Source organism: Oncorhynchus mykiss, chromosome 15 (genome assembly GCF_013265735.2).
Source record: "Oncorhynchus mykiss isolate Arlee chromosome 15, USDA_OmykA_1.1, whole genome shotgun sequence".
Classification (NCBI taxonomy): domain Eukaryota; kingdom Metazoa; phylum Chordata; class Actinopteri; order Salmoniformes; family Salmonidae; genus Oncorhynchus; species Oncorhynchus mykiss.
The window spans coordinates 8,629,463-8,655,487 of NC_048579.1; the positions used below are offsets into that span (position 1 = coordinate 8,629,463).

At 44.0% G+C, this 26,025-nt stretch overlaps 1 protein-coding gene across 2 annotated transcripts; it reads left to right on the forward strand.

Annotated features, from left to right (window-relative positions):
* Positions 1–890: 890 nt before the first annotated feature.
* LOC110489555 (procollagen C-endopeptidase enhancer 2) lies at positions 891–20,282 on the forward strand. 2 transcript variants are annotated; one of them, XM_021562280.2, is made up of 9 exons: positions 891–1,180; positions 1,582–1,690; positions 2,627–2,882; positions 4,556–4,680; positions 5,168–5,304; positions 6,839–7,005; positions 12,275–12,358; positions 15,861–16,028; positions 19,091–20,282. In XM_021562280.2, the coding sequence occupies exons 1-9, from the start codon at positions 1,032–1,034 to the stop codon at positions 19,219–19,221; spliced, it is 1,326 nt and encodes a 441-aa protein (XP_021417955.2). In that variant the 5' UTR covers positions 891–1,031; the 3' UTR covers positions 19,222–20,282. The 2 variants fall into 2 exon arrangements, with proteins under 2 accessions (XP_021417955.2, XP_036801617.1); XM_036945722.1 differs by lacking the exon at positions 15,861–16,028.
* The last annotated feature ends 5,743 nt before the right edge of the window (positions 20,283–26,025 follow it).

A 26,025-nucleotide genomic window follows, 5' to 3' on the forward strand; every position in this document is an offset into this window, starting at 1 on the left:
AGGGACTGGGAGACTAGTCAGGATCGAGGGAAAAATGAATGGAGCAAAGTAATAGGACCTCAGATTGGGGTCAAGGTTCACCTTCCAACAGGACAACGACCCTAAGCACACAGCCAAGACAACGCAGGAGGGGCTTCAGGACAAGTCTTTGAATGTCCTTGAGTGGCCCAACCAGAGACAGGGCTTGAAACCGAATAAACATCTCTGGAGAGACCTGAAAATAGCTGTGCAACGACACTCCCCATCCAATCTGACAGAGCTTGAGAGGATCTGCAGAGAAAAATGGGAGAAACTAGCCAAATACAGGAGTGCCAAGCATGTAGCATCATACCCAAGAAGACTTGAGGCTGTAATCGCTGCCAAAGGTTTTCAACAAAGTACTGAGTTAAGGGTCTGAATACTTGGGTAAATGTCATATTCCAGTTTTTCATTTTAATAAATTACCAACATTTTCTAAAAACTTGTTTTACTTTGTCAAATTGATGAGGGAAAAAAACATTTCATCCACTTTCAAATAAGGCTCTAACATAACAAAATGTGTAAAAAGTGACGTGTAAAAAGCCTACTGTAATAGTCTTATCTAAAAAAAATTAAAAAAGATGTATAGACTATTTTAGTTGTTTAGGCATATTTTACATTGATGTATTCATTATTCACTTTTTTTTTTTTTAAACGCATGTCATTCTGAAGACCACATAGAAACAGTCTATTTTCAAAGTGCATACATTTTGTTCGTGTGGAACTCTGTTCCCTGGACAAATCTTTCACTAAGGATATTCACATTATTCTATCGAAGGTAAAGTTATTATGCCAGGTGTGGTATTAAACTAAAGCAAGAGTCCCCATTCCCCCATACTCCTCCCACCCCAATACTTCCAGTGCGTCTTTGATCCCAGGGTTTGGAAAAAGGCAGCTGCCTGCCGATAACCACCAGAACAAATGCCATATTCAGTCTGTGTTACAGCTTGCAGCCTGCGAAACTCCCTCCACGAACTTCCCTGCGTACTTTTCCCCACCGCTCGAGCCACTGAATGTCATTCATGCCACGGAGCGAAAACAGGCGAACTGGTGCCTGGTCCGTTCACCCGACAATGTGGAGAATTTGCTATATTTCTTGCGTTTGGGGTGTCCTGTCTTTGACAGAGGTCTGCGCGCAGTCTCTACTGGGGTCACGACAGAGGTAGGTTACCTTTTCCCTTCACTTTAATCTAACAATCTATAGTTTTTTGGGCTCTGTGTTAAACTATTGGTCAGGAAATACAACGGTGTAGCACTAGCCTACTGTACAAAGCCTTATCACGAGTTGTCAATGATACGTTAGTCTACAGCACAATGCTGAAGGAACCGCATCAATCATCATCATCATTTATCATCATCACCACCCGGGAGTTATTATTCTGGAGGAATCTGCAGTGTGCGCTGTAGGCATAAGGACGCACACAGGCGCATTGCCGAGAAAATCCCATAATAAACACCAACAACACCTTTACACCTAAGTTTTTTTCTCATTTCAAAGATTCCCTGATAGACATTTGAATTAGAGTGAGAAGTTGTCACAAATATTTTTTCTCATGTTTCCAGACCAACGTTTACATGCGGGGGCAATATGACGGAGGATTCTGGGGTCGTTGGGAGCCTGGGTTATCCAGGGGTGTATCCCCCAAATACCAAATGTGTTTGGAGAATCACGGTGAGCCAAACATACTTGTAGCCTACTGTGAATACATGATTCTTGTTTAACAGTTATCAACTTAGTGTGTTCCTAATTAGCTACTGAATGCTATTACTTTACCAGGGCCATGTCAGACAGAACGAGAAGCAATATCAGTGAACTAAAATGATTCTTGAAATACACTTCAATGGTATACCAATCCACAAATTTTAACTGTGTAATTGGTAGTCTGGTATTTGGCTAGTGGCTACAACACCCCCTGGGGCACTTTGAGCTGCCTGCTTGGTATTTTCAACATGCAGTCTAGTCACATGGCTGGAATGAATGCTAAATCAAGGAAATAATCACCAACAACACCAAGTCCTGTAATTAAAGAAAAACTGTATGTTTCTTACTCGTTAATAACATGTGTATCCTTGCTAGATTTAGACTTTGAATGATTTGACTGTTGATTGCAGATTGGTGTTTTTAAAAGAGGAAGAGTTTCATATAGGTTCATTCATTGCATATCAGAGGAAGATCTGTTTCCTGTTATATTGAGTTGTCAGATAGGCCCCTTATGTGATTGTATAGATTGTACTGTATACTGTATGTGATTGTATAGATTGTACTGTATACTGTATGTGATTGTATAGATTGTACTGTATATTGTATAGATTGTACTGTATACTGTATGTGATTGTATAGATTGTACTGTATATTGAATAGACTGTACTGTATACTGTATGTGATTGTATAGATTGTACTGTATACTGTATGTGATTGTATAGATTGTACTGTATACTGTATGTGATTGTATAGATTGTACTGTATATTGTATAGATTGTACTGTATACTGTATGTGATTGTATAGATTGTACTGTATACTGTATGTGATTGTATAGATTGTACTGTATACTGTATGTGATTGTATAGATTGTACTGTATACTGTGTGTGATTGTATGTTGTCTCAGGTCCCTGAGGGTAAAGTGGTGGTCCTGTCCTTCCGCTTCATTGACCTGGAGAGTGACAACCTGTGTCGCTATGACTACGTAGATGTGTACAGCGGCCATGCGAGTGGCCAGAGGCTGGGCCGCTTCTGTGGGACCTTCAGGCCAGGCGCCTTGGTCTCCACCGGCAACAAGATGCTAATTCAGATGGTGTCTGATGCCAACACGGCTGGGAGTGGCTTCCTGGCGGTGTACTCGGCTGCCGAGCCGCACGAGAGAGGTAAGCAGAATAGAATATAGACGAAGAATAGAATAATACTATACTCGTTTTTAAGGGTTTACGTGTCTTACTCAAGTGCACAGTGGCAGGAGACGGATCTAGGATGCTATAGGGGAGTCTATTTGTGCTTCTACACCTGCATTGCTTGCTGTTTGGGGTTTTAGGCTGGGTTTCTGTACAGCACTTTGAGATATCAGCTGATGTAAGAAGGGCTATATAAATACATTTGATTTGATTTGATCTATTTAAACTTGAGATTTGAGATTCTCACCGGTTGTCTAGGCTACCTCCCGGGCCAGGAACCACTGTGTGGGTTGAAGAGGGGCTGGGCCATCTCTAAGCTGTTGTAGCCCTAGGTGTAGTGTGTAGGGAACACTGTAGTCATCTGTATCCAGCCTCTACCCAAGCATGTTCAGCGGAGCCTTAGACGCTGAGTCCTAGACGTGACTCTTCTCTGACACATCGTGACACATCGTAAAGACATCCGATGTCAGTGAGTGTTTGTGTGTTTAGGGCCAAAGGTCACATTTTAACAAGCTAATTAACGTGCCTCTTAACCTCCTCTAGCTGCCCCTAGTAATGATACAATACCCAGATGGAGATATCTGAGAGGGGAATTGTTTACATCTGAGAACGAAAAGGCAGTTGTAGCTTGATAAATCACTCCCAACGGATAGCAGGTGAGTGGAAGGAACAGTGGAACTTGGTAAGATAAAGTTCAGACTTCATATGTAGTTTAAGACGAGACCTATTGACGTAAAGCTTGCTCCAGGACGAGGTGAATGAAAAACAGGAACGTCTCGACACATTTCACAGTAGGACGAGGAATTTGTCATGGCTTGTTTTTCCCGGACGGAGAGCTCTAGAGGCAGACGGGTCAGCGCCGTCCCGTCCTCTTCTCACCAGGTGACGTCTCCCGGAATTAGTTTGTGGAATTTTAATGGTTGGTTGTATACCTTCTCCCTTGTCTCCGTACCTCTTCAGTGGCTGACAGCTAGAATGTCTCTGGGTCTGTCAGTTTAGATAGACTGGTGTTCTTCACACACCTGATGCTGGAGCAGATGGACTGTGGTTGCTCTGCCTGTCTCCCCGTTCCTGGGAGTGGTTAAAACTGAAAAGCACCACACAGCCCTCTTCCATTGGTTCAATGTCTATTTTAGTTACTCAGACAAATTGCACTCGCCGTCGTCTGCCAGCCATGAGTATGGGAGCTCAGCTGTAGTGGAAACACTGTTAGTCACTAAACTGCATGTTACAGGAGATCCAACTGTGTTTTTTTTTATAGATCCACAGATCTCTTGCCAGTCCAAAGCAGCTTGTGTGGTAGGCTGACGTGTTCTTTCTCCGATGTGTGATGGCTTGCCTAGACTTCCTGTTAACAACACATTCCAGCAGGGGACCAAGGCATAGAGACAGACAACTGTCTTTTTTTAGTTACTCGTAAATCACAAAGTAAACATGAGATGAGAGTTAGCCTACTGATTAGAACATTCTAGGTCTCATTATAGAATTATTTCATGCACAACATTCCGTCCTTTGACGTTAAAGAGGAAGAGATATTTTGCACAATAAGGAACGATGTTCAGTAGTTCTTTAAAGTAACAGCATGTGAAGCAGTATTATCTGCCAGGGACTATAACTAAACATTGTGGTTTGACTTTTGCACCCATCAGGGGACCAGTACTGTGGAGGTCATCTGGATAAACCGTTCGGGTCAATTAAAACCCCTAACTGGCCTGAGAAGGACTACCCCGCTGGGGTCACTTGCTCATGGCACATAGTGGCTCCTAAGAACCAGGTGAGTGTTACTACCAGATGCCTCAGCAGTAGTTAATTGGGGATCCTAACAAATACTACTACTGCTCACAGTTCAACTTGACGAATGACACCATTGAGAGTGATTGAGATCGTTTTAGGTTTTCACATCATTGCTTTGTGGTTTGCTCACGTTTAGTGCTGCACAGTGTAATACACCTTTAGAATGTGGGCTGAAAGCAATGTGTTCTATGTAACCTGTGTTCTATGTAACCTGTGTTCTATGTAACCAGTGTTCTATGTAACCAGTGTTCTATGTAACCTGTGTTCTATGTAACCGGTGTTCTATGTAACCTGTGTTCTATGTAACCTGTGTTCTATGTAACCCGGGTTCTATGTAACCCAGGTTCTATGTAACCTGGGTTCTATGTAACTTGGGTTCTATGTAACCTGGGTTCTATGTAACTTGGGTTCTATATAACCTGTGGTCTATTTAACCTGTGTTCTATGTAACCTGTCCACTAACACAGATCATTGAGGTGAAGTTTGAGAAGTTCGATGTGGAAAGAGACAACTACTGTCGCTACGACTACGTGGCCATTTTCAACGGGGCAGAGGTCAACGATGCCAAGAGGATCGGGAAGTACTGTGGCGATAGCCCCCCAGCGTACGTCACACACCTGTTTCTACTACGCATTTATCTTGCTAATGTAGCTACCGCTTATCGTTTTGATCTTGATCAACAAATCAATTCACATTTGATTTGTCACATGCACCAAATACATCAGGTGTAGACTTTACCGTGAAATGCTTACGAGCCCTTTCCCTACAATGCAGAGTTAAAAAGTAAGACAAAAACTACCCAAAAAAGGAAACAGTAACAGAATAAAATAACAACAATGAGACTATATACAAGGAGTACCGGTTCTGAGTCAATGTGCAGGGGTACCAGGTAGTAATGAGACTATATACAAGGAGTACCAGTACTGAGTCAATGTGCAGGGGTACCAGGTAGTAATGAGACTATATACAAGGAGTACCAGTACTGAGTCAATGTGCAGGGGTACCAGGTAGTAATGAGACTATATACAAGGAGTGCCAGTACTGAGTCAATGTGCAGGGGTACCAGGTAGTAATGAGACTATAAACAAGGAGTACCAGTACTGAGTCAATGTGCAGGGGTACCAGGTAGTAATGAGACTATATACAAGGAGTACCAGTACTGAGTCAATGTGCAGGGGTACCAGGTAGTAATGAGACTATATACAAGGAGTACCAGTACTGAGTCAATGTGCAGGGGTACCAGGTAGTAATGAGACTATATACAAGGAGTACCGGTTCTGAGTCAATGTGCAGGGGTACCAGGTAGTAATGAGACTATATACAAGGAGTACCGGTTCTGAGTCAATGTGCAGGGGTACCAGGTAGTAATGAGACTATATACAAGGAGTACCAGTACTGAGTCAATGTGCAGGGGTACCAGGTAGTAATGAGACTATATACAAGGAGTACCGGTTCTGAGTCAATGTGCAGGGGTACCAGGTAGTAATGAGACTATATACAAGGAGTACCGGTTCTGAGTCAATGTGCAGGGGTACCAGGTAGTAATGAGACTATATACAAGGAGTACCAGTACTGAGTCAATGTGCAGGGGTACCAGGTAGTAATGAGACTATATACAAGGAGTACCAGTACTGAGTCAATGTGCAGGGGTACCAGGTAGTAATGAGACTATATACAAGGAGTACCGGTTCTGAGTCAATGTGCAGGGGTACCAGGTAGTAATGAGACTATATACAAGGAGTACCAGTACTGAGTCAATGTGCAGGGGTACCAGGTAGTAATGAGACTATATACAAGGAGTACCGGTTCTGAGTCAATGTGCAGGGGTACCAGGTAGTAATGAGACTATATACAAGGAGTACCAGTACTGAGTCAATGTGCAGGGGTACCAGGTAGTAATGAGACTATATACAAGGAGTACCAGTACTGAGTCAATGTGCAGGGGTATGAGGTCGTTGAGGTAATGGAGGTATTTTTTCCCATGTAGGTGGGTGTAAAAGTGACTAGGCAATCAGGATAGATGGGAAACAGGATAGATAATAAACCTACAAATGCCTGATTTACTGATAAACCTTTGCACAATGTATTCATTAGCCCATGTGATATCTCTCTCTCTCTCTCTCTCTCCCACCCTTCAGTCCAGTATTCTCTGAAGGTAACCAGCTCCTGATCCAGTTCCTCTCAGACCTCAGTTTGACTGCAGATGGGTTCATCGGCCACTACAAGTTCAGACCTAAGAAGTTCCCCACCACCCCGGTACCACTGACCACCACCACCCCCCCAGCTGCTACCACCAGACCCATACGTAGGTAGCTCTCTTTCCTCTGTTTAATCCAAGCAGGAGATATATGTCCTCTTGTCCAGCACATTAAAGTCTTGTTGTTACAATATAAAAAGCTTTTAGCACTACAGAAATCCAATTCAGAATCATCATCATCATCTTCATCATCATTATCTTCTTCAGGCCACACGTGTGGCTTGAAGTTCTACTGTGGTATTAGCCTGGTCCCAGGTCAGACCTACTGTGGTATTAGCCTGGTCCCAGATCAGACCTACTGTGGCATTACCCTGGTCCCAGGTCAGACCTACTGTGGCATTAGCCTGGTCCCAGATCAGACCTACTGTGGCATTAGCCTGGTCCCAGGTCAGATCTACTGTGGTATTAGCCTGGTCCCAGATCAGATATACTGTGGTATTAGCCTGGTCCCAGATCAAATCCACTGTGGTAGTGTCTGTTGCCCAGGATGAAAGGCAATGGAGCACACACTAGTTGAAGTATCCTGAGGTAAGGAATGATAGTTACTAGTTGAAGTATCCTGAGGTAAGGAATGATAGTTACTAGTTGAAGTATCATGGGGTAAGGAATGATAATTACTAGCTGAAGTATCCCGAGGTAAGGAATGATAATTACTAGCTGAAGTATCCTGAGGTAAGGAATGATAGTTACTAGTTGAAGTATCATGGGGTAAGGAATGATAGTTACTAGTTGAAGTATCCTGAGGTAAGGAATGATAGTTACTAGTTGAAGTATCCCGAGGTAAGGAATGATAGTTACTAGTTGAAGTATCCCGAGGTAAGGAATGATAATTACTAGCTGAAGTATCCTGGGGTAAGGAATGATAGTTACTAGTTGAAGTATCCTGAGGTAAGGAATGATAATTACTAGCTGAAGTATCCTGGGGTAAGGAATGATAGTTACTAGCTGAAGTATCCTGAGGTAAGGAATGATAATTACTAGCTGAAGTATCCTGGGGTAAGGAATGATAGTTACTAGTTGAAGTATCATGGGGTAAGGAATGATAGTTACTAGTTGAAGTATCCTGGGGTAAGGAATGATAGTTACTAGTTGAAGTATCCCGAGGTAAGGAATGATAATTACTAGCTGAAGTATCCTGGGGTAAGGAATGATAGTTACTAGTTGAAGTATCATGGGGTAAGGAATGATAGTTACTAGTTGAAGTATCCTGAGGTAAGGAATGATAGTTACTAGCTGAAGTATCCTGAGGTAAGGAATGATAATTACTAGCTGAAGTATCCTGAGGTAAGGAATGATAATTACTAGCTGAAGTATCCTGAGGTAAGGAATGATAGTTACTAGTTGAAGTATCCTGAGGTAAGGAATGATAGTTACTAGTTACTAGTTGAAGTATCCTGGGGTAAGGAATGATAGTTACTAGTTGAAGTATCCTGGGGTAAGGAATGATAGTTACTAGTTGAAGTATCCTGGGGTAAGGAATGATAATTACTAGCTGAAGTATCCCGAGGTTAGGAATGATAGTTACTAGTTGAAGTATCCTGAGGTAAGGAATGATAGTTACTAGTTGAAGTATCCTGAGGTAAGGAATGATAGTTACTAGTTACTAGTTGAAGTATCCTGGGGTAAGGAATGATAGTTACTAGTTGAAGTATCCTGGGGTAAGGAATGATAGTTACTAGTTGAAGTATCCTGGGGTAAGGAATGATAGTTACTAGTTGAAGTATCCTGAGGTAAGGAATGATAATTACTAGCTGAAGTATCCTGAGGTAAGGAATGATAGTTACTAGTTGAAGTATCCTGAGGTAAGGAATGATAATTACTAGCTGAAGTATCCTGGGGTAAGGAATGATAATTACTAGCTGAAGTATCCCGAGGTAAGGAATGATAGTTACTAGTTGAAGTATAATGGGGCAAGGAATGATAATTACTAGCTGAAGTATCCTGGGGTAAGGAATGATAATTACTAGCTGAAGTATCCCGAGGTAAGGAATGATAGTTACTAGTTGAAGTATCATGGGGTAAGGAATGATAATTACTAGCTGAAGTATCCTGGGGTAAGGAATGATAATTACTAGCTGAAGTATCCTGAGGTAAGGAATGATAGTTACTAGTTGAAGTATCCCGAGGTAAGGAATGATAGTTACTAGTTGAAGTATCCTGGGGTAAGGAATGATAGTTACTAGTTGAAGTATCCTGGGGTAAGGAATGATAGTTACTAGTTGAAGTATCATGGGGTAAGGAATGATAATTACTAGCTGAAGTATCCCGAGGTTAGGAATGATAGTTACTAGTTGAAGTATCCTGAGGTAAGGAATGATAATTACTAGCTGAAGTATCCTGGGGTAAGGAATGATAATTACTAGCTGAAGTATCCCGAGGTAAGGAATGATAGTTACTAGTTGAAGTATAATGGGGCAAGGAATGATAATTACTAGCTGAAGTATCCTGGGGTAAGGAATGATAATTACTAGCTGAAGTATCCCGAGGTAAGGAATGATAGTTACTAGTTGAAGTATCATGGGGTAAGGAATGATAATTACTAGCTGAAGTATCCTGGGGTAAGGAATGATAATTACTAGCTGAAGTATCCTGAGGTAAGGAATGATAGTTACTAGTTGAAGTATCCCGAGGTAAGGAATGATAGTTACTAGTTGAAGTATCATGGGGTAAGGAATGATAATTACTAGCTGAAGTATCCTGAGGTAAGGAATGATAGTTACTAGTTGAAGTATCATGGGGTAAGGAATGATAGTTACTAGTTGAAGTATCCTGAGGTAAGGAATGATAGTTACTAGCTGAAGTATCATGGGGTAAGGAATGATAATTACTAGCTGAAGTATCCTGAGGTAAGGAATGATAATTACTAGCTGAAGTATCCTGAGGTAAGGAATGATAGTTACTAGTTGAAGTATCCTGAGGTAAGGAATGTTTTTTGGGGCGCACACACAACCCTTTATTGTTTTTCCTTCACTGAGGCCAGTACTCACAATATCAAATCCCTAGTCAGATGATCGCCTTGGCAGCCCTCCACCATGATGTAATCTGGGCCCTGTGATGACCGCCTCAGATTGGCTTATCTTTCAGTCGTTTTGTTCTCCACCAGTAGAAACAACATTTGGACAATGGTTGGAGAGTCATTTTCTAGTCTTCCTGATACCGTTACCATAGTAGCTTTGATTGTAAAAAAAAAACAGATGGTAGCCAGCAGTAACCAATTTTTGTTTTATTTTTTATTTAACTAGGCAAGGCATAAGAACAAATTATTACATATGACAATGGCCTTGTTCAGGGGCAGAACAACAGATTTTTACCTTGTTAGCTTGGGGATTTGATCTAGCAAACTTTTGGTTATGAGTCCAATAGCTCTAACCACTAGGCTACCTGCTGGTTACTAGTCCAATAGCTCTAACCACTAGGCTACCTGCTGGTTACTAGTCCAATAGCTCTAACCACTAGGCTACCTGCTGGTTACTAGTCCAATAGCTCTAACCACTAGGCTACCTGCTGGTTACTAGTCCAACACTCTAACCACTAGGCTACCTGCTGGTTACTAGTCCAATAGCTCTAACCACTAGGCTACCTGCTGGTTACTAGTCCAATAGCTCTAACCACTAGGCTACCTGCTGGGGCAGCACACCTATACTTTGAGCATGAACTGTACATCATTATTTGATTGTTTTTATTAATATTATTATTCATATTTTTAGCTCCTTGGGTGTAAGAAAAGTGTTTTTCAACTTAAATGTATTATGAATATGAATATTATGAATATGAATATTATGAATATGAATATTATGGATGTGAATATTATGAATATGAATATTATGAATATGAATATGAATATTATGAATATGAATATTATGAATATGAATATTATGAATATGAATATTATGAATATGAATATTATGGATATGAATATGAATATTATGAATATGAATATTATTAATATGAATATTATGTGGGGCAGCAGGTAGCCAAGTGGTTAGAGCGTTGGGCCACTAAACGAAAGGTTGCTTGTTCAAATCCCCAAGGTAAAAATCTGTCTTTCTGCCCCTGAACAAGGCAAGGCCGTCATTGTAAATAAGAATGAGTTCTTAACTTAATAAAGTTTAAAATAATAATGTGATCTGTTATGTAGGATTCAGTGGTGGTCGGTGGCGTTTTAAGATGAGGGAGGATTAACATTTTTTAATGAACATCGCTTTACAGCATATTGGATGACTGTCATTCATATTCCATTCACCCAGGTCAATGTAACATCGCTAGGTTTAGATTACTACATGATACTCTAATTTTCCCTATAACCATCAGGAGGTTGCTACAACCTAGCCTATGAATGAAAGTTTACAACGTAGGTGTACACAGGTCGAGAGAATTTTGAGTAATCAAGGTAATAGACAGTGACACATTCAATACTACCTTGCACACTCTTGCCTGCATCTAGCTGATCTAAGGTGTAATCATTAGTCCAACAGTTGCAAACAAGAGTTTCTATTGGATAAATTCAGGTATGTTTATCCCCATTTCATTACGTTTAAGAAACGTTTTTCAACAGAATCGGGGCAATGATTACACCCTTGATCACATGCAAACACAGTTCACGTTCATAGCAGCCACATACAAACAGCTGGTTGTATATATATATAATTCCTTCTCGCATCTATCTACGCGCTCTCCTTCTCTCACCTTTTCCCTTCGCTTGTGGACTTCAGTGCACAACACATCAGCTGTCTGTGAACAGGCAAAAAAAAACGTTCCAAGTCAAACCTTCATATCATGACCGCTACACACAGCCACCATCGTTAACACATTTTGTATTGAAGTCAGTGTACCCAGAGGAGGACGGAAGCTAGCTGTCCTCCGGCGACTCCAAGGTGCTACCTTACAGACTGCTGTTAATTAAAGGCTACTGTAGGCCTTCATCGCAAAATAGTGTGTTTTAGTCAATTATTTGGTGACTTGAATATATTTAACTGTAGTTTTATCTCAAAATGTTTCACTATTTAAGATGGTCCTCCCTTTCCTCCTCTGTCCTCCTCTCGGGAGCCTCCACTGGAAGGATTCGAAGTTACTTACAGTTTTCAATGGGACGTGTTTATACTAATTAATTAGCCTATGTTAGCCTATATATAATATATAAATATATATATATATATATATAATTGATTGATTAATTAATTAATTGATTTCAATGCATTCCCTGAATTGTCTCGAGGTTAAATAAAATCAACCCAAATCCTACTTGCTAGCATCACCCGAATGTGGAAGAATGTGAATTAAGGGACTGTGTTCTCTTTTCCTCTCTATGTCTCCCCAGCTCTGAAGTACTCTGTAGGTCTGTGCCAGCAGAAATGCAGAAGAAGTGGAACCGCTGAGAGCAACTACTGTACCAGTGACTTCGGTAAGAGAAATACTATTTTCCCTCAGCTAATGCTACATCTGTTACTATGGCTGCCCTAACCTAAAGCTGCCAGTACTACTGTCACAAATACTTAGCAGGAACAAACAATAACAGGTCAACAGTGTGTGTGTGTGTGTGTGTGTGTGTGTGTGTGTGTGTGTGTGTGTGTGTGTGTGTGTGTGTGTGTGTGTGTGTGTCAGTCAAATCAAATCCAACTTTATTTGTCACATGCGTGGAATAGTGTAGACCTTACCGTGAAATGCTTACTTACAAGCCCTTAACTCTCAGTGCAGTTCAAGAAAAGTTAAGAAAATATTTACCAAATAAAGTAAAGTAAAAAAAGAATAAAAAAGTAACACAATAAAATAACAATAACGAGGTTATATACAGGGGGTACCGGTACAGAGTCAATGTGGAGGCTATATACAGGGGGTACCGGTACAGAGTCAATGTGGAGGCTATATACAGGGGGTACCGGTACAGAGTCAATGTGGAGGCTATATACAGGGGGTACCGGTACAGAGTCAATGTGGAGACTATATACAGGGGGTACCGGTACAGAGTCAATGTGAAGGCTATATACAGGGGGTACCGGTACAGAGTCAATGTGGAGACTATATACAGGGGGTACCGGTACAGAGTCAATGTGGAGGCTATATACAGGGGGTACCGGTACCGAGTCAATGTGGAGGCTATATACAGGGGGTACCGGTACCGAGTCAATGTGGAGGCTATATACAGGGGGTACCGGTACAGAGTCAATGTGGAGACTATATACAGGGGGTACCGGTACAGAGTCAATGTGGAGGCTATATACAGGGGGTACCGGTACCGAGTCAATGTGGAGGCTATATACAGGGGGTACCGGTACCGAGTCAATGTGGAGGCTATATACAGGGGGTACCGGTACCGAGTCAATGTGGAGGCTATATACAGGGGGTACCGGTACAGAGTCAATGTGGAGACTATATACAGGGGTACCGGTACAGAGTCAATGTGGAGGCTATATACAGGGGGTACCGGTACCGAGTCAATGTGGAGGCTATATACAGGGGGTACCGGTACCGAGTCAATGTGGAGGCTATATACAGGGGGTACCGGTACCGAGTCAATGTGGAGGCTATATACAGGGGGTACCGGTACCGAGTCAATGTGGAGGCTATATACAGGGGGTACCGGTACCGAGTCAATGTGGAGGCTATATACAGGGGGTACCGGTACCGAGTCAATGTGGAGGCTATATACAGGGGGTACCGGTACCGAGTCAATGTGGAGGCTATATACAGGGGGTACCGGTACCGAGTCAATGTGGAGGCTATATACAGGGGGTACCGGTACCGAGTCAATGTGCGGGGGTACAGGTTAGTCGAGGTCATTTGTACATGTATGCAGGGGTAAGGTGACTATGCATGGATAATAAACAGAGGGTAGTAGCAATGGGGGGGTGACAGAAAATCCTCCCAACATTAATTAATCCCACATTAACATTAATCCCAGTCCATATGAACCATCCCTCCCACAACAAGCCCATGTTGTCATGGTCCCCTCCATCATGACACACTACCCATGGCCTTCTGGGTGTTTTCAGCGCGTCACAGAAGCTTCCTTGAGTGTTTTCTGAGAGGGCAGTGAATTTGCGTGGGACAGACACAGTTCTCTTCTCACAGAGTAAACGGTTGCTAACAGAAAGTGTTAATTCAGCCAACATTCTCCAACATCCTCCAACATTCTCCAACATACTCCAACATTCTCCAACATACTCCAACATACTCCAACATCCTCCAACATTCTCCAACATACTCCAACATCCTCCAACATTCTCCAACATACTCCAACATCCTCCAACATTCTCCAACATCCTCCAACATTCTCCAACATACTCCAACATCCTCCAACATACTCCAACATTCTCCAATATTCTCCAACATACTCCAACATACTCCAACATACTCCAACATTCTCCAACATCCTCCAACATCCTCCAACATCCTCCAACATTCTCCAACATACTCCAACATCCTCCAACATACTCCAACATTCTCCAACATTCTCCAACATACTCCAACATACTCCAACATACACCAACATCCTCCAACATCCTCCAACATTCTCCAACATACTCCAACATACTCCAACATCCTCCAACATCCTCCAACATTCTCCAACATACTCCAACATCCTCCAACATACTCCAACATTCTCCAACATACTCCAACATACTCCAACATTCTCCAACATACTCCAACATACTCCAACATCCTCCAACATCCTCCAACATACTCCAACATTCTCCAACATACTCCAACATCCTCCAACATCCTCCAACATCCTCCAACATTCTCCAACATACTCCAACATATTCCAACATTCTCCAACATACTCCAACATACTCCAACATACTCCAACATACTCCAACATTCTCCAACATTCTCCAACATTCTCCAACATACTCCAACATACTCCATGACCTCAGTTTGCTGCCCCGTCCTTCAGACTACCTCTATTCGTTACTTTTTCTCTGAACAGATGTTGATGGAATGAGGCAGGTATTTTATTCATGCTTTTTTTTCTCTGGGAGATTGGGTCAGATATTTGCATGGGAAAAGGGTTCTGGCTCACTGGCTGTCAGTGAAGCCCAGTAATGTGGCGTTGGTGGAAAATGTTATTGTATAATACATTGGCAGACAAGCTGCAGTCATATCAAGCCAAGAGCGTTACATCACACGTTCTAATGACTAGGCTAGACACAAAAGGACCTAACAGACAACTCGACTGACACGTCTTTTCCTTCCTGTTTACACATGGTTTTCATTATGTTCTATTCAACCAGTACATTTTGATGAAAGCCCCCACGGCAGGAAACGTCCCAGCATCACAGTATTCGTATTGAAAGATATTCAATCTTGATCACACAGAGCCGACTCACACAGAGCCGACTCACACAGAGCCGGCTCACACAGAGCCGGCTCACACAGTTCTGTTCAGCACACCAATCCCAGCCCTATAAACTCCCTGTGGTTCTGTTCAGCACACCAATCCCAGCCCTCTAAACTCCCTGTGGTTCTGTTCAGCACACCAATCTCAGCCCTCTTAGCTCCCTGTGGTTCTGTTCAGCACACCAATCCCAGCCCTCTAAACTCCCTGTGGTTCTGTTCAGCACACCAATCTCAGCCCTCTTAGCTCCCTGTGGTTCTGTTCAGCACACCAATCCCAACCCTCTAAATTCCCTGTGGTTCTGTTCAGCACACCAATCCCAGCCCTCTAAACTCCCTGTGGTTCTGTTCAGCACACCAATCTCAGCCCTCTTAGCTCCCTGTTGTTCTGTTCAGCACACCAATCCCAGCCCTCTAAACTCCCTGTGGTTCTGTTCAGCACACCAATCCCAGCCCTCTAAACTCCCTGTGGTTCTGTTCAGCACACCAATCCCAGCCCTCTAAACTCCCTGTGGTTCTGTTCAGCACACCAATCCCAGCCCTCTAAACTCCCTGTGGTTCTGTGACAGTGATAACAGGAACTGTCATCACGGCGGTGGTGCGAGGAGGCAGCGTGTACGCCACCATCTCCATCATCAACGTCTACAAAGAGAGCAACCTGGCCATCCAGCAGGCCGGCAAAACCATGAGCACCAAGATCATCGTCCTCTGCAAGAAGTGTCCGTTCATCCGACGAGGTGTGTAGTCGTACAACAACGAGCCACAGCTCTGGTCCAGCGCGTTATGTGCTCGAACGGTTTTATATGGTCTATGGGCTTGAAGAAGGCTCGAACTGCTCGTATAGCCCAGGACCAGAGCTATGTGGACCACTACTAGGGGACTCTGGGGCTCACTCTCCCCTGGATATATTAATGAGTTTGACTTGGTTTAGTAACAGACATTCACCATGATATGCATGATAGCACCAGGTATTAGTCCATGATAGACATTCACCATGATATGCATGATAGCACCAGGTATTAGTCCATGATAGACATTCACCATGATATACATTATGGTGTGCGGGTCAGCTGTTTGTTCACCCGCACCAACCCGCAATTGGTAATAACCTATCCGCAACTACATGAGAGAAAGTGTCAAATCTGAGGCTCACACCCGCCCCTAACCTAACTAATATAGAAAACGTGCTGTAGGCTACAGTCAGAGAAGATTATTTTTTTGCCTCATAAACATAAGTTTCTGCTTATAATTTCAGACATTTTGGTATTTATTAGTCAAGTTGTTTATAATTCGATACATAGCGCCTCTTTTCTGTCGTTATATGTTGCCCTACAAACGAAATAATCCGTGCTCACCAAAATAATGTCGCAAATCGATTGAATGAGTGCTTCAATCTAGTTGACATTGGTACAGTACTTTCTGTTGTCTCTGCTTCTTTCTCATAGCAATGACGTTTAGGGACCGGGGAGAAAATGCAATATCTAAACAACAACAAAAAAAGGGGAAATGACATCAGTTTGACCAGTTGTCAGGAAATAGAAAGCTGTGGAAACGACCCAGTTCAGCTTGGATGAATATTTAATGTGGTTGAAATACTATCAGCTTTTATGATGCTGATAAAGACCGCACCTCTACAGACGGTATCTAACTGAGCATTCTCATTCTATCAAGAATGAATCGATGTAAACTTTCTTTTTCTGCCTGTTCCCAAAAGCATTAGGTGATTGGTGTGTAGGTTATTTGGTGTACAGTTAAGACCTAAAGGTTAAAGGTTAGGATCACACACTAACGGCAGATAACGTAAATAATGAAAGAAAAACCACAATGTAGCCTGTAGATATAATTTGCAATTTAAAAAAAATGCATTTTCTCTATTCTCAAGATAGCACCAACGAGCCAATGTGTTTTTCTTTCAGTTCAAATCCTATAGTTGAGTAATACTCACACAGTTTCACGTGACTTTGAAGTGTGGCACTGAGTGTGAAAAACACATGTAACAGAGGCGTGTCCCAAATATACAAGATACTTAAGAAACAGTGGAGGCTGCTGAGGGGAGGACGGCTCACAATAGTGGCTGGAATGGAGCGAATGCAATGGCATCAAACATATGAAAACCATGGAAACCTTATGTTTGAAGTATTTGATACCATTCCACTGATTCCACTCCAGCCATTACCACGAGCCCGTCCTCCCCAAATAAAGTTCCACCATTCTCCTGTAATAGGAACGGTAGACCCCAGTTGCAGGTGTTTCCACAGACTGTCCTATCTTGTGTATGGCTCTGAATTTGCTTCCATTGCTGTATTCCACCTTCAAGCTCATCTGAAGGAGTTTGAGGTAAGCGGCAAAACTCACTGTCGGAATAAGATCTATACCTTCCCTCAGCCGTTGATCCATAATGCGAATATATACCCACAAACAGTATATGTTTATAAACACACTGTATATGGAACCCAGAGGAGAAAGAGGGGATACCTAGTCAGTTGTACAACTGAATGCCTTCGACTGTAATGTATATTCCGCATTTAACCCAACCCCTCTGATATCTTAACAGGAAACTGCCTTGTTCAGGTGCAGAACAACATATTTTTATCTTGTCAGCTCAGGGATTCAATCTAGCAACCTTTCAGTTATTGGCCCAATGCTCTAACCACTAGGCTACCTGCTGGTTACTGGCCCAATACTCTAACCGCTAGGCTACCTGCTGGTTACTGGCCCAACGCTTTAACCACTAGGCTACCTGCTGGTTACTGGCCCAATGCTCTAACCACTAGGCTACCTGCTGGTTACTGGCCCAACGCTCTAACCACTAGGCTACCTGCTGGTTACTGGCCCAATGCTCTAACCACTAGGCTACCTGCTGGTTACTGGCCCAATGCTCTAACCACTAGGCTACCTGCTGGTTACTGGCCCAATGCTCTAACCACTAGGCTACCTGCTGGTTACTGGCCCAACACTCTAACCACTAGGCTACCTGCTGGTTACTGGCCCAACGCTCTAACCACTAGGCTACCTGCTGGTTACTGGCCCAATGCTCTAACCACTAGGCTACCTGCTGGTTACTGGCCCAACGCTCTAACCACTAGGCTACCTGCTGGTTACTGGCCAACGCTCTAACCACTAGGCTACCTGCTGGTTACTGGCCCAACGCTCTAACCACTAGGCTACCTGCTGGTTACTGGCCCAACGCTCTAACCACTAGGCTACCTGCTGGTTACTGGCCCAATGCTCTAACCACTAGGCTACCTGCTGGTTACTGGCCCAATGCTCTAACCACTAGGCTACCTGCTGGTTACTGGCCCAACGCTCTAACCACTAGGCTACCTGCTGGTTACTGGCCCAACGCTCTAACCACTAGGCTACCTGCTGGTTACTGGCCCAACGCTCTAACCACTAGGCTACCTGCTGGTTACTGGCCCAACGCTCTAACCACTAGGCTACCTGCTGGTTACTGGCCCAATGCTCTAACCACTAGGCTACCTGCTGGTTACTGGCCCAATGCTCTAACCACTAGGCTACCTGCTGGTTACTGGCCAAATGCTCTAACCACTAGGCTACCTGCTGGTTACTGGCCCAACGCTCTAACCACTAGGCTACCTGCTGGTTACTGGCCCAATGCTCTAACCACTAGGCTACCTGCTGGTTACTGGCCCAACGCTCTAACCACTAGGCTACCTGCTGGTTACTGGCCCAACGCTCTAACCACTAGGCTACCTGAATAGACGCTGATGTGCTACCTTTCTGAATGTCTCAGCCGTTCCACCAGTGCATTCAGCCTCTGTCTTTGTGATCTCACTAGGCCTCAACTACATCTTCATGGGCTCAGCGGACGAGGATGGGAAGGGGAAGATCGCCCCACATCACTTCGTTATGGCCTTCAAGGCCAAGAACCAGAGGGGCCTCAACGTACTGAAGACCAAACGCTGCTGAGATCAGCTACATGCTGCCTGAGACTCCAGCCCCCCCCCCCCCACCACCATCACCACCACCACCATGTAACGCCATTCTCGTTAGTCTCCGCCCAGCATACCCTGGCTCCGCCCTTCATCACCTCTCATCCGTCACCACAGGACTAGTCTACAGACCTCAGGCTGTGATTGGCTCTTTGTTTCTCTTTCTTTTCCCATGCTGTTTTCCTCTCCTCTGAGCTGGACCTGTTTTGAGCACAATGTGAAGATGTGAGTGTAATAATTGAAAGAGGAGAGGAAGATAGAGAGTACCAGTTGGAACGAAACAGGAGAACATGTTTTGTAATATGCTAATACCTAAGTTAGTTCCCTTTTTTTTTCTATTTAAAAAAAAAAACATCAACATTTTCTAACGTTTCAAGGCCACTGAAAACCGCCAGATGTCACGATGAGTGTTGGCTTGGATCAAACATAGGGTTTGGTTACAGGAAGTACATTATTGAGGACTGGGTGTTGTAGTTTTAAGGACAGTGTTTACTACCTGCTCTTTATCCTCCATGTTCACTTTGGATATAGGAGGTATTTTATATTATTTGGGGTCGAAAAGTGCAATAGTTTAATATATACTATTCCCAACGGAATGATTTGGTTTCAAACTGGTGTTCTGTTTAGTACTGTCACCTTATTAGCCAAAGCGTTTACGATGAATGGAATACAACACAGCACTCCATCTCATTATGTCAGCTTGGTTTTGTCGCCTTGCATTCAAATGTAATGTTTGTAATAAAAAAGTGGAGATGTGAACTTAAAGGATAATTCCTCTCAAAAACGACATTTTAGTATTTGTTTCATTAGTCCATTGTTGATATAGTCCCAAAATGTTTTGCATGTCACTAATCACTTTTTCACGATATATAACTTTCAAAATACCGAAATTCAACCGGTATGATGCATTTTGTCAAAAGATCGTTTTTGGGTGGAGTTTTCCTTTAATCAATATAAAGTATTTTCATATGAAAGAATTAGTAAATGTTATTTATATTTTATTATTTCCATCTGACCAAATAAAAAATCTAAATTGAAGTTTATTATTATGAGGTGATTCTTCATATGGAATGTCATCTTTAATTAATTGACCAGTGGTAACTTGTCATGTTAACATTGTATATATGAAGATAAATAACTGTTATATCCGGTCTACATAGAGTTAGTGGTAACTTTGGCCAGGTGTGGAGGCAGCTGTTGGTCAGGCTGAATGCTCCATTGAGCACTGGGAATGATCAGGTGTGGAGACAGCTGTTGGTAAGGCTGAATGCTCTGTGTTAACCAGGGATATGCTGGCGCTGAACAGTGAGAAACACTCTCAGATGCCACTATTAAAACCAACTGTCTCCTCCTCACAGCCAGCTCTCTGTGAGAAAATAATCTTCTGTTTTCAAGTATTTTCCCAAGCGTGGGATTCAACTCAATATTTAGTCGCTCATCGTTTCTCACTGCCAAGGTAAAAAAGCAGAGGCGGGACCAAGTCACTATTATTCGAGTCACAATCAGGTCTCAAGTAACGAGGTCAAAGTCTCAAGTCGAGTCTCAAATAGAACGGGTCGAGTCCCAAACGGGTCGAGTCCCAAACGGGTCGAGTCCCAAATAGAACGGGTCGAGTCTCAAATAGAACGGGTCGAGTCCCAAATAGAACGGGTCGAGTCCCAAATAGAACGGGTCGAGTCCCAAACGGGTCGAGTCTCAAATAGAACGGGTCAAGTCCCAAATAGAACGGGTCGAGTCCCAAATAGTAATTGTAATTGTTGCTTGATTCCCCATCGCTGGTGAGCTTTCAAAATAAACAGCTCATATTCTTGATGACCAAACTGCATGTTCGTTTATGGCAATCCTCTCTCACCTGTTCCTATGGCAATCATCTCTCACCTGTTTCTATGACAATCCTCTCTTACTTGTTTCTATGGCAATCCTCTCTCACCTGTTTCTATGGCAATCCTCTCTCACCTGTTTCTATGGCAATCCTCTCTCACCTGTTTCTATGGCAATCCTCTCTCACCTGTTTCTATGGCAATCCTCTCTCACCTGTTTCTATAGTTGTACAGTAAATCAGCAATCTGTTCGATAGCTCTGCAGTTTTCAAACTTTTTGACACGCAACCCCCAAAAAGTAGGTGTTCAAAGCTTATGCGACACAAGCACAATCGCTACAGAAATGTAGCCTGTCACAACAGCCATAAAAACAGTGCCGCATTTTCAAAAAGCACGGTGTAGAAATAAACTGTGTTTTACACCTGCATTTTGAGATGAAAGTCATTCATGTTAGCAGTCAAGTATCAACTAGGGATATTACATCACATTGTCACTTCTCTGGAGTCCAGAACAAGCAGAATCATATTGCCTGCCTGTATGCAGGGGGGGGTTGTAGGATCATGTGACCTGTATGCAGGGGGGGGGGGGGGGGGGGGGGGTTGTAGGATCATGTGACCTGTATGCAGGGGGGGGTTGTAGGATCATGTGACCTGTATGCAGGGGGGGGTTGTAGGATCATGTGACCTGTATGCAGGGGGGGGTTGTAGGATCATGTGACCTGTATGCAGGGGGGGGGTTGTAGGATCATGTGACCTGTATGCAGGGGGGGTTGTAGGATCACGTGACCTGTATGCAGGGGGGGGTTGTAGGATCATGTGACCTGTATGCAGGGGGGGTTGTAGGATCATGTGACATGTATGCAGGGGGGGGGGGGGGGGGGTTGTAGGATCAGATGGAAAGCATGATCTTTTTCTTCCTTACAAATATCATCATTCATTTGCCAGAATATGTTACATCTTCATCCAAGTATTGAAGGTAGTGTGGTGTTACATCTTTAGACATATAGCCAGTATCACCACTGATGAAAATAATTAGAACCCACCCAAATAGGCCTGTGTGAAATATGAAAATAATCAATGAGATCACCATCACCAGACTATTGTTATGGCAGAGATTTGTCCGTAGCCGATTGCTAAACAGTACTTTGTACGGTACTTTATGCTAAGCTACTCTGTTTTTGGCCAGGAGAAAAGAGAAAATTAAACAAGGGCTTTGTGGTCACTAATGAACAACATGTTTATCTTTAACCCTCTCTAACAATACAGCTACAATATGCTGACCTCACCGCCCGCGTTTAACGCGAGTCTGTGTAGCCAGGCGCTAAAATAACGCTTGATGTGCTGCAAGTCCTGCCTTTCCCATCTCCTCATTGGTTTTTGGGGGCATATACCCATGTGTTTGATTGAAAGATCCCCCCCCCCCACCAAAAAAGGGCCTTGTGCATTTCAGGTAAAATAACAACCCAATGTTTATTTTAAAAAATATATAGTTAACCTTTATTTAACTAGGCAAGTCAGTTATGAACAAATTGTTATTTCTACCCCGGGCCAAACCCTCCCCTAACCCGGACGACGCTGGGCCAATTGTGCACCGCCCTACTGTATATCCCAGGACAAATTAACTAACAACAGCAAGCTAAATGTCCATGAATGTTTCGACCTGCCCCGCCTTGACAAGTGCCCCGCCTAGACAAGTGCCCGGGCTAGACAAGTGTCCGGCCTAGACAAGTGCCCCACCTAGACAAGTGCCCCGCCTAGACAAGTGCCCCGCCTAGACAAGTGCCCCATGTAGACAAGTGCCCGGCCTAGACAAGTGCCCCGCCTAGACAAGTGCCCCGCCTAGACATGTGCCCCACCTAGACAAGTGCCCGGCCTAGACAAGTGCCCGGCCTAGACAAGTGCCCGGCCTAGACAAGTGCCCCGCCTAGACAAGTGCCCCGCCTAGACATGTGCCCGGCCTAGACAAGTGCCTCGCCTAGACAAGTGCCCCGCCTAGACAAGTGCCCCGCCTAGACAAGTGCCCGGCCTAGACAAGTGCCCGGCCTAGAGAAGTGCCCCGCCTTGACAAGTGCCCCGCCTAGAACAAGTGCCCCGCCTAGACAAGTGCCCGGCCTAGACAAGTGCCCGGCCTAGACAAGTGCCCGGCCTAGACAAGTGCCCCGCCTAGACAAGTGCCCCACCTAGACATGTGCCCCACCTAGACATGTGCCCCGCCTAGACAAGTGCCCGGCCTAGACAAGTGCCCCGCCTAGACAAGTGCCCCGCCTAGACATGTGCCCCGCCTAGACGAGTGCCCCGCCTAGACAAGTGCCCCACCTAGACATGTGCCCCACCTAGACAAGTGCCCCGCCTAGACGAGTGCCCCCGCCATGGAGAGTAATCCACAGAGACAAAACGTTACAAAACCTGGACAGATCATCTCAAGTCAAAGTTGAGTCCCGAGACTTGAGGCTCCATTATTTTCTTTTATATCAAGTCTCAAGTTATTTTAGTTCTGTTTTGTTAAGAATAATTACATTAGGGGGCTGGCTGAATCTGGAGACTTTGGTGTAGAATACAGTACATATTTCCAGATGAGCTCATGGTTTAAATCTCTTCTCTGTGACTGGACACAAAGTCTTTTCTGAGCATGCTAGGGTCAGAGATACAACACCCTGAGTGAAGAAGCTGAGAGGGATGGTTGGGGTTGAGAACAGTCTTAGCTGGTTGGTTGAGAACAGTCTTAGCTGGTTGGTTGAGGTTGGGAATGGTCTTAGCTGGTTGGTTGAGGTTGGGAACAGTCTTAGCTGGTTGGTTGAGGTTGGGAATGGTCTTAGCTGGTTGGTTGAGAACAGTCTTAGCTGGTTGGTTGAGGTTGGGAACGGTCTTAGCTGGTTGGTTGAGGTTGGGAACAGTCTTAGCTGGTTGGTTGAGGTTGAGAACAGTCTTAGCTGGTTGGTTGAGGTTGAGAACAGTCTTAGCTGGTTGGTTGAGGTTGGGAACGGTCTTAGCTGGTTGGTTGAGAACAGTCTTAGCTGGTTGGTTGAGGTTGGGAACGGTCTTAGCTGGTTGGTTGAGGTTGGGAACGGTCTTAGCTGGTTGGTTGAGGTTGAGAACAGTCTTAGCTGGTTGGTTGAGAACAGTCTTAGCTGGTTGGTTGAGGTTGGGAATGGTCTTAGCTGGTTGGTTGAGGTTGGGAACGGTCTTAGCTGGTTGGTTGAGGTTGGGAACGGTCTTAGCTGGTTGGTTGAGGTTGGGAACGGTCTTAGCTGGTTGGTTGAGGTTGGGTTGGAGTCACGGATGGTTCATGCATAACTGCTAGGGTAGAACATGGTTGGGTTGAAGTTAGGTTCAGACCAGATCAGTCCTAGCTCCATGGGTAGAACATGGTTGGGTTGAAGTTGAGGTTAGGTTGAGACCAGATCAGTCCTAGCTCCGTGGGTAGAACATGGTTGGGTTGAAGTTGAGGTTAGGTTGAGACCAGATCAGTCCTAGCTCCGTGGGTAGAACATGGTTGGGTTGAAGTTGAGGTTAGGTTGAGACCAGATCAGTCCTAGCTCCGTGGGTTGGGTTGAAGTTGAGGTTAGTTTGAGACCAGATCAGTCCTAGCTCCGTGGGTAGAACATGGTTGGGTTGAAGTTGAGGTTAGGTTGAGACCAGATCAGTCCTAGCTCCGTGGGTTGGGTTGAAGTTGAGGTTAGGTTGAGACCAGATCAGTCCTAGCTCCATGGGTAGAGCATGGTTGGGTTGAAGTTGAGGTTAGGTTGAGACCAGATCAGTCCTAGCTCCGTGGGTTGGGTTGAAGTTGAGGTTAGGTTGAGAACCAGATCAGTCCTAGCTCCGTGGGTAGAGCATGGTTGGGTTGAAGTTGAGGTTAGGTTGAGACAAGATCAGTCTTAGCTCCGTGGGTAGAACATGGTTGGGTTGAAGTTGAGATTAGGTTGAGACCAGATCAGTCCTAGCTCTGTGGGTTGGGTTGAAGTTGAGGTTAGGTTGAGACCAGATCAGTCCTAGCTCCGTGGGTAGAACATGGTTGGGTTGAAGTTGAGGTTAGGTTGAGACCAGATCAGTCCTAGCTCCGTGGGTTGGGTTGAAGTTGAGGTTAGGTTGAGACCAGATCAGTTCTAGCTCCGTGGGTAGAACATGGTTGGGTTGAAGTGGAGGTTAGGTTGAGACCAGATCAGTCCTAGCTCCGTGGGTAGAACATGGCTGGGTTGAAGTGGAGGTTAGGTTGAGACCAGATCAGTCCTAGCTCCGTGGGTTGGGTTGAAGTTGAGGTTAGGTTGAGACCAGATCAGTCCTAGCTCCGTGGGTAGAACATGGTTGGGTTGAAGTTGAGGTTAGGTTGAGACCAGATCAGTCCTAGCTCCGTGGGTAGAACATGGTTGGGTTGAAGTTGAGGTTAGGTTGAGACCAGATCAGTCCTAGCTCCATGGCGTACTTGGAGGTTCTGAAGCCTAGCAGGCCGCTGACAATCCACAGGAGAGTTCTGCTGTTCAATAGAAAAAACTAACAATTTCACATAATAACAGGAAGAATTACACTAATTTTTTATTATTACTATTCTTTTGTTTAACTATGCAAGTCAGTTAAGAACAAATTCTTATTTACAATGACGGCCTAGGAACAGTGGGTTAACTGCCTGTTCAGGGGCAGCACAACAGATTTGTACCTTGTCAGCTCGGGGATTTGAACTTGCAACCTTTCGGCCGCTAGTCCAGCTCTCTAACCACTAGGCTACCCTGCCACCCCATTCACTTGTGATAATGAATTACCATATTACAGTATTTCCACAAATATAGCCAAAGAAATAGAAAATGCTGGGCAGAGCAACATAGGAAATACACACCGTGAAGATAAACTGTGACTGCAGCTGGCAGGCTGAGACAGTGAGGGACAGGTTGAAAGTTTCTCTCATGAAATAAATCAAGTCATCTACTCTACCCAACTGCTGTTTCTACAGGAACCTCAGATTGAAATTTA

Excerpts from the sequence above, each read along its gene's own strand:
- LOC110489555 (XM_021562280.2), top strand. The coding sequence starts at position 1,032 with ATGTCATTCATGCCACGGAGCGAAAACAGGCGAACTGGTGCCTGGTCC. Across the intron at positions 7,006-12,274 it reads TGCTACCACCAGACCCATAC|CTCTGAAGTACTCTGTAGGT; the intron begins GTAGGTAGCTCT and ends ATGTCTCCCCAG. Across the intron at positions 12,359-15,860 it reads CTACTGTACCAGTGACTTCG|TGATAACAGGAACTGTCATC; the intron begins GTAAGAGAAATA and ends GTTCTGTGACAG.